The 9,241-nt window shown below is 53.4% G+C and overlaps 1 protein-coding gene across 1 annotated transcript; it reads right to left on the reverse strand.

Moving 5' to 3' along the window:
* Positions 1-1,645: 1,645 nt before the first annotated feature.
* On the reverse strand, positions 1,646-8,258 carry LOC699802 (uncharacterized). The gene is made up of 4 exons (XM_028842017.2): positions 8,153-8,258; positions 5,961-6,058; positions 5,700-5,805; positions 1,646-5,558 (listed from the first exon to the last, which is right to left on the reverse strand). Exons 3-4 carry the CDS (start codon positions 5,701-5,703, stop codon positions 2,197-2,199), a joined length of 3,366 nt encoding a protein of 1,121 aa, XP_028697850.2. The 5' UTR covers positions 5,704-5,805; positions 5,961-6,058; positions 8,153-8,258; the 3' UTR covers positions 1,646-2,196.
* Positions 8,259-9,241: the final 983 nt, after the last annotated feature.

The raw sequence follows: 9,241 nt of genomic DNA on the forward strand, positions 1-9,241 counted from the left end.
GGAACTTCTCCAGGGACACACAGTGGTCTATGTCAGGGAAAGGGCAGATGTCTCTGGGCTCTTGCACTGAGGGCTGGGCACAGGTTTCAGAGGCGAGACCACAGTGAGAAGTTAGTCAGCACGCCAGCTTCCAGAGTTGCACAAGGGAGCACACAGGGGAGATCAACTGGAGGGTGCTGTAATGTGGGAAAGGCCTGGGGCTGGACAAAAGCACTGGCACCCAGACACAGTCAGCTCTCAAGACACCTAGGGCTCATAACAGGAAGAATTTAGCTAAAGAAAGCCCAAACGATCCCTGAATGGTATTGATTCCCATTGTCACCTTTCTTCTCTAGGCCCATCTAAATACTTTGTCACAGGTTTCTTCTTTATGTTACCTGGAAGACATTAGGAAATGTGAAGAGAAGTGACTTAACAGGAAGAAGGCTATGCTCAGGCTGAGAGGAGTGGGGACAGTGTGGGTCTAGATGATTTCAGAACTCAAGCCCCAGCCCAGTCACTTTCTAATCATGTGATCATCATGGGATCTTGGGGAATTTGTCATGAACTATAACCTCAGCTTCTTCGTCTGTAAAACGGGTTTGATAATCCCTGTGCTGTAGAATTGCTGGAATGTATGTAATGTGAGTAAAACACCTGGCACACAGCTTGGCATGTCTTGGAATTTTAATAAATGGCAGTTGTCATCAATATGATTATAACCCCAGAGTCTACCACTGTCTTTTGAGAAAAATTCAGCTCATGTTTTTTTATCCAAAACGTCAAGAGAACATCCAGCTGAATATGCCATGGAATATGAACTGTACGAAAAGTTTGGCTTCATAAATATAACTCAGGACATTTTCTTTCTAAAAGGATACATTGTATCATTCAGGTAAGGAGAGGCTTACACAGCTGCATACAAATCAAAGATTGTAGACTTTGAGTTAAGGACTAACTCCTTTTCACCTTCCCCACTGATCATCCACCTAACCCCTAGTTTTATTTAAGCGCCACTAAAAATCTACACATTGCTTAGACTTGTCCACATTACTTTCAAAATAACCCAAATAAAAGTCCTGTTAATGGAATGGGCTTGGGCTCTCCCAGGCCAGGCAGATGAGTGCCAGCCTGGAGGCTTCTGAGCACCACATCAAGGGATTCTCACCACATTTCTCAGGAAACCCTTGCAGATGATGGGGATCAATCACCTAGTCCTTGCACTGTGTTCACACTCCCCACCTTCACCTTCCATGACTTCCCCATGTGGAGACTCCTCTCTGCTTCATCCTCCACCCAGAGCCAACTGCTCAAGTAGTTTTCCATTCCAGGCTTTTCTCTCACCTTCTGAGAGACTGGGCCCTGCCACCACCCAGCTTCATAACAATCAGCTCCCACAGAAACACCTGCAGTTTCCCAAAGCCCAAAACTGCCTTAGCTCAGAGCCTTTTTACTCAAAGCCTCCATCTGGAGTCTCACCTCCCCACTCCTTTTGAAACTTACTCTTTAGATTGTAGGGAAAATCTTACCACATTCCTGATATGGCGTCTGTAGCTACACTCTACCGTTTTAGGGGTAGGGATAAGTCTTGCTTTTAATAGTAACTTCACTACTAACGGTAACTTCTATGAGCAAATGCTGATATGATGGTCATCAAATAAACGAGTCACTGATATTTTTATTTATTACAATTTACTTTCGGCTACTTTCTTACATAAATCAAGCAAACCAGGTATGTATCTTTATTTTTCAAGAACAACAGACTAAAGGAACTGAGGAAATGCAAATATTAACAATCCTTTACTTTGTTCCAGTATTTAACTGCAGAGTTCCTTCACAGTTTCAAGAAAATTCCTACAGCAATACCACATTCACCTGTGACACATCACAAAATGAGGCAGAAGGTTTTCCCAATGTGGTGTGTTTGTGTGTGTTTTTGTTTTTACAAAATATCAAACTGTTACTCTTAAACCAGATAAATAACAATACACGTGTGACTAATATTTGTAAACTAAGATTCTGAAGCTATTTAAACCTGTTATTAATAGGAAAAGCATTTGAAAAATATCCAAAAGGAAAACAGGTAAATCCCTTAACCACCCATATGGAACAGAAGTGCAAACAGCACTGTGTTCTCCCCAGCTTCAGCCGGGCCCTCCACCACGTAGAAACTCGACCGCCCTCTTCAAACTCAGAGGGAATAATCTACCCCAGACTTCACTCAGAAGAGAAGCTGGGGGACACGACACTGGAGCTTGCACTGTCTGTGGCAGTGGAGTCATCTGTGGTGTCAATTATGGCCTGGGCTCTCTCTTCCACATCTTTCAAAGCCTCCTTGTACGAGGGTGGAAAGGAAATAGGGACGGTATTGTTGAGCATGGCCAAAAACTCCACTACTTTCCTCTTACTGATTTCTGAATGAGCTCTTGGACCCCACAGGAATTCGTAACGTGGAGGAGCAGTGTTGGGCACCTCCCGGTACTCTAGGTAATGTTCCTGCACCCAAACTTTAGTGAGGAGCTCCCTGGGCTCCCCAAAGATAAAGTGCTCCCTCCCAGCACGCACCCCTATTCCACTCAGCACATCCCAGATGACCTCCTCAGAGGCACAGGTGCCCTTCATGAAGATGATACTCAGAACAAGAAACAAGAGGTGGTTCTGGGGCACGCCCTGCTCATCACTCACACTCCCCTCACAGCTGAGCTCTAATGTGTTTACAAAGACGTAGGAGTCCTCAGGGTCCACTTCTCTCAGGGAAATGCCAAAAAGAATCTCTATGAACTCACGGGCTTTCCTAAAGATCATAGGAAAGTAGCCCGTGTACCTGTTGATGACATTCGTCACCATCTCTGCCTTTGTGACAGGCTGCTTCGCTTGATATTTGAGGAGAAGAAACCGCACCAACTCGTCCACCTTTTCATCCAGTGTATAAGTGAACAAGGGCTCGCTCTCTATCAAGGACTCACTGTCTGTCAAGGACTCGCTCTCTAGCAAGGTGTCTGAGGTGCTTGTATCTTCATCTACTGGGCTGCTGGACTCTTCACTGACTGGGCTTAAGGAAGTGGAGGAGGAGAAGGAGCTCACAGCACTCTGGAGAGGAGACTGGGCAGGCCCCTCAGAAGGACTCTGAGGACTCTCAGGGGAACTCTGGGAAAGACTCAATGAAGTGGAGGAGGAAGAGCTCACAGGACTCTGAAGAGGACGCTGCGCAGGACCCTCAGGAGGACTCTCAGGAGAACTCTGGGAAAGACTCAGTGAAGTGGATGAGAAGGAGCTGACAGGTCTCTGGAGTGGAGACTGGGCAGGCCCCTCAGGCGGACTCTGAGGACTCCCATGGGAACTCTGCAGAAGACTCGCTAAAGTGTAGGAGAAAGACCTGAGAGGTTTTTGGAGAGGAGACTGAGCAGGCCCCTCAGGGGGTCTCTGAGGTCTCTCAGGGAAATTCTGGGGAAGACTCAGTGAAGTGGAGGAGGAGCAGATAATCACAGGACTCTGGAGAGAAGACTGGGAGTCCTCCCCCTGAGGAGGACTGTGAGGAAAGCGGAGAGGAGACAAGGAGACCTCCCACTCAGGAGGACTCTGAGGAGTCTGGAGAGGAGACTGGGGATCTTCCCTGTCAGGAGAACATGGAGGAATCTCGAGAGGAGACAGGGAGGCCTCCCTCACAGGAGGACTATGAGGAAACTGGAGAGAAGACAGGGAGTCCTCCTCGTCAGGAGGACATTGAGGAATGTAGAGAGGAGACAGGGAATCCTCCCCTTCAGGAGGACTCTGAGGTCTCTGGAGAGGAGACTGGGAGTCCGTCCCCCCAGGAAGGCTCTGAGGACTATAGAGAGGAGACTGGGCAGGCCCCTCAGGAGGGCTCTGGGGACTCTCAGGGAAACTCTGGGGAAGACTCAATGAAGTGGAGGGGGAGCAGATGCTTACAGGACTCTGGAGAGAAGACTGGAAGTCCTCCCCCTGAGGAGGACTATGAGGAAAGTGGAGAGGAGACAGGGAGTCCTCCCACTCAGGAGGACTCTGAGGAATGTAGAGAGGAGACAGGGAATCCTCCCCCTCAGGAGGACCCTGAGGTCTCTGGAGAGGAGACTGGGAATCCGTCCCCTCAGGAAGGCTCAGAGGACTATAGAGAGGAGACTGGGCAGGCCCCTCAGGAGGGCTCTGAGGACTCTCAGGGAAACTCTGGGGAAGACTCAATGAAGTGGAGGAGGAGCAGATGCTTACAGGCCTCTGGAGAGAAGACTGGAAGTCCTCCCCCTGAGGAGGCCTATGAGGAAAGTGGAGAGGAGACAGGGAGTCCTCCCACTCAGGAGGACTCTGAGGAATCTGGAGAGGAGACTGGAAGTCCTCCCCATCAGGAGGACACGTATGAATCTGGAGACGAGACAGACAGTCCTCCCACTCAGGATTCTGAGGAATCTGGAGAGGAGAAAGGGCGTTCTCTCCCTCAGGAGGACTCTGGAAAGGAGCCTGGGAGTCCTCCCCCTCAGGAGAACTCTGAGGACTATGGAGAGGAGACTGGGAGTTGTCTCCCTCAGGAGGACTCTGAGGAATCTGGAGAGGAGACTGGGCAAAACCCTCAAATGTACTTTGAGTACTCTCAGGGGAACTCTGGAAAAGACTCAGTAAAGGGGAGGAGGAGGAGGAGCTCAGAGGAATCTGGAGAGGAGACTGGGGAAAACCCTCAAAAGTACTTTGAGTACTGTCAGGGGAACTCTGGAACAAACTCAGTAAAGTGGAAGGGAAGGAGGAGCTCACAGGAATCTGGGGAGGAGACTGGGGAAAACCCTCAAAAGGACTTTGAGTACTGTCAGGGGAACTCTGGAACAAACTCAATAAAGTGGAGGGGAAGGAGGAGGTCACAGGAATCTGGAGAGGAGACTGGGGAAAACCCTCAAAAGTACTTTGAGTACTGTCAGGGGAACTCTGGAAAACACGCAATAAAGTGGAGGAGAAGAAGGAGGAGGTCACAGGAATCTGGAGAGGAGACTGGGGAAAACCCTCAAAAGTACTTTGAGAACTCTCAGGGGAACTCTGGAAAACACTCAATAAAGTGGAGGTGAAGGAGGTGGTCACAGGAATCTGGGGAGGAGACTGGGGAAAACCCTCAAAAGGACTTTGAGTACTCTCAGGGGAACTCTGGAAAAGACTCAGTAAAGTGGAGGTGAAGGAGGAGGTCACAGGAATCTGGGGAGGAGACTGGGGAAAACCCTCAAAAGGACTCTGAGTACTCTCAGGGGAACTCTGGAATAGACTCAGTAAAGTGGAGGAGAACAAGGAGCTCGCAGGATTCTGGAGAGGAGACTGGACGTCCTCACCCTCAGGAGAGCTCTGAGAAATCTGGAGAGGAGACAGGGATTCCTCGCCCTCAGGAGGACTCTGAGGATTCTGGAGAGGAGACTGGGAGTCGTCGCCCTCAGGAGGACTCTGAGGAATCTGGAGAGGAGACTGGGTGGCCTCCCCCTCAGGAGGACTCTGGAGAAGACTCGGGGAGTCCTCCCCCTCAGGACGACTCTGACGACTCTCAGCGGAACTCTGGAGAAGACTCGGCATCCCAGCAGCAGGCATCTGCTTGTCCCCTGGAGAACGCAGAATCAGAGAAGAGGATGAGCATGAGAAGGAAGAAGAGGAAGAGGAGGAGGAGGAGGGGAATCAAAAGTGGATCCCACAGGACTGAGGGAGAGAGGGACAGTGCCAGTGGCCTCAGCTGAGAAACTCACCCATGATGGCTCTGACAAAGGCCGGCTTACAGCTCTTCTTCTCTTAAGGTGTGCTCTAGGGCCTCACAGGTCGCCTGTCTTTCTAGGGGGTTTGTCTCCTGGGAACCTGTAGGAGGATGTGAGAAAGCACCTCAGGGCACAGCTGGCAGGCAGAGTCTGAGGCACCAGGAATGACAGTGGGTGGCTATGGGCTGGGTGCTGCCAGGTCTGCCCTGTTTCTGGGGGTAGGGCCCTTGGTACAGAGTCAGGCTGTGCACTCACCTTGACTCCTGGCAGTGCCTGGGCCTCCTCTGCTGTGGTGCTTTTAGGATGTATGTGTCCCTCACACCCAGGTCTTCAACTCCTGGTTCCTGGAGCACCTGCAAGAGGAAGTGAGGGAGACCCTCCAGCTATGACGTCAGCTGGGACTGGCCAGACTCCCAGATTCCCACAGTTCTGAGGTTCGTGGCCCCCTCAGCATTCAGTTAGCATTGTCACATGTTCTCAGACAGGGCCTGGCCCCCACCACTCTGCTGTCCTGAGGCAAAACCTCAGGGCAAACTCCACAGCGCTGAGAGCAGTGGGACGAAATGACGTGGCAGCCACCTCCCAGCACTCTACCACGGGGGTGATCCGGGTGGCCTCACGTCTGTTCTGATGCACATGTCGTGTCCGGAATTGGTGGGTTCTTGGTCTCCCTGACTTCAAGAATGAAGCCGCGGACCCTCGTGGTGTTACAGTTCTTAAAGATGGTGTGTCTGGAGTTTGTTCCTTCAGACGTTCAGATGTGTCTGGAGCTTCTTCCTTCTGGTGGGTTTGTGGTCTTGCTGACAGAAGTGAAGCTGCAGACCTCCTCGGTGAGCATTACAGCTCTTAAAGGCGGCGCATCTGGAGTTGTTCCTTCTTTCCGGTGGGTTCGTGGTCTCCCTGGCTTCAAGAGTGAAGCTGCAGACCTTCGTGGTGAGTGTTACAGCTCTTAAAGGCAGCGTGGACCCAAAGAGTACGCAGCAGCAAGATTTATTGTAAATAGGGAAAGAATAAAGCTTCCACACTGTGGAAGAGGGCCCTAGCAGGTTCCCACTGCTGGCTTGGGCGGCTCGCTTTCCTTCCCTTATCTGTCCCCACCCACATCCTGCTGATTGGTCCATTTTACAGAGAGCTGATAGGTCTATTTTACGGAGAGCTGATTGGTCCATTTTGACAGAGTGCTGATTGGTGCATTTATGATCCTTGAGCTACAGACAGAGTGCTAGACAGAAAAGTTCTCCAAATCCCCACTAGGTTAGCTAGATACAGAGTACCAATTGGTGTATTTAGAAACCCTGAGCTAGACACAGTGTGCTGATTGGTGTATTTACAATCCCTTAGCTAGACATAAAGGTTCTCCAAGTCCCCACCAGACTCAGGAGCTCTGATGGGTTCACCTAATGGATCCTGCACGGGGCCTGCAGGTGGAGCTGCCCGCCAGTCCCGAGCGGCGCCTGCAATCCTCAGCCCTTGGGCAGTCAATGGGACCCGGCGCCATGGAGCAGGGGGCCGCTCCCGTCTGGGAGGCTCGGGCCACCAGGGACTACACCGCGGAGGTGGGGCTCGAACATGGCAGACTTCAGATCCCGAGCCCTGCCCCGCCAGGAGTCAGCTGAGGCCCCGCGAGAACTCGAGTGGAGTGCCCGCCTGCCAGCACCCTCTGCAGCTGCTGGCCAGGGTGCTAAGCCCCTCACTGCCCTGGGCCCCAAGGCGCCGGCTGGTCGCTCCATCTGCCGCCCACGGAGCCCGCCCCCATACCCGCCAGAACTCCAGCTGGCCCGCAAGCGCCACGAGCAGCCCCAGTTCCCGCCCACGCCTCTCCCTCCACACCTCCCCGCAAGTAGAGGCAGGCAGCTCGGGCCTCCGCCAGCCCAGAGAGGGGCTTCTACAGCGCCGTGGCGGGCTGAAGGGCTCCTCAAGCGCCGCCAGAGCGGTAGCCGAGGCCGAGGAGGCGCCAAACGCGAGGGCTGATAGCACGTTGTCACCTCTCAATGTGACCCCTCAGTCCTCACTCTTGTCCCCAGCAGGGTCTGGGAGTCTTCCCTCTGCCGGCTGGAGGCAGCTTGCCGTGCTGACTTGCCAGGGGACCCCCAGAACAAGGCCTCCCCTTCCCCGTCCCCTACACCCCTCACCCGGCAACAAGAGGGCGGCCGCTCAGCCTGAGCCGACTGGGGAGCTCTAGGAGGGCTGATTTGAGGAGCAGGGTGGGAATCTCCGGGAAGCCATCCTCTGAGGTGGGGGTTCCCCGGTCCTCCTCAATGTCTTCCTATTTATTCCCTAGCGGGCCAGCATCTCCTCCCTTCCTCTGTCGTGAGGACCCGTCCCTCAGCCCTCGGCTACCATCTTCCTTTCCGCGAACTACAAGTCCCACGGCAGGGGTACAGCAAGCCGGGCGGGCTTCTCTCTGTGGTGGGGGGGGTCCCTCAGTTCTCCCTCGGGGCCCTCACCTTGAAGACTGGATAGGTTTAAGGCTCTTCCCTCTGCTGACCTGAGACGAGCCTCGTCACAAAATACCTCAGGTTCTTCAGCCTCCCAAGATGGACGCCGGAAAGCACATCCGGGAACCCTGCCGGGGATGATCAGGACTGACAGCAGGGCTAGCGTGGGGCGGGGCCTCCTCTCAGAGGAGCAACCACCCCCCACTTGTCAGCCTCCTTTCCATCCCTTCCTTCCCACCTCCAGGATGTGCTCCTGCCCTTCCTGCTCACTCCCTAAGCCTTGCCGGACTCTTCCCTCCCACCTCCCCAGTCCTTGACACTCACACCCCACCTTTTCCTAGGGCTAACAGCAGGGAGTGGCAGGGTGCAGCCTGCGCCTCCCCTCCATGTTGGGAGGTCACTGTCCTTGACAGACTTCTCTTCTTGTTGCGTGACCAGCCCTGGTGCAACTCCCTCTGCTTAACCGAAGCTGCCCCCATCAGAGATAATCTCCCCTCTAGCTGACTCCCAAAGTGGAAGTCAGAAAGTTGTAAATCTGGGGACCCTGATGGGCTCCTCCAGAGCTGGCAGCAGGCACAGGGGCAGGATAAGGGGCACTACCGGTCATGGATGTTCCCTTCCTGCCTTCCTGGGAGGCTGTGCCTGGACTCCTGAAATGGCCTGGGCTCCCTGCCTCTGTGCATCTTTCACCTCCAAATAAGCCCCTCCCATCCCTGAGACCTGCAACGTGCAAGAGAGGTCGAATCACATCCCTCCACAGGGGGGTATGGCTTCCCAGGCCCCAGGTAGCGCTCTGCTGCCCTCCGCCTGAAATGGCGTGGGAAGGACTCTCCGTCTTTCTCAACCGATTATTCTTGGCATGGCCTCCACTCCCTCTCTCTTCCTTCCAGAGACTGTTTTTCAGATCAAGGTTCCCATTTCCATGAAACCCCCAAGAGGGACTGGAGCACCCTTGCATCTCTCCCTAATGGCCCTGCCCAAGGCCTCCCAGGAGGAGTGAAAATGGGCTGGTTTTGGGGGGTCCTCCTGTGTCCGTAGTGGGGTAGCTCACCAGTCCGTCCTCTGTATCAGCCTGGGGATGCCTGGAAGGACCTCTCG

Source organism: Macaca mulatta, chromosome X (genome assembly GCF_049350105.2).
Source record: "Macaca mulatta isolate MMU2019108-1 chromosome X, T2T-MMU8v2.0, whole genome shotgun sequence".
Lineage (NCBI taxonomy): Eukaryota > Metazoa > Chordata > Mammalia > Primates > Cercopithecidae > Macaca > Macaca mulatta.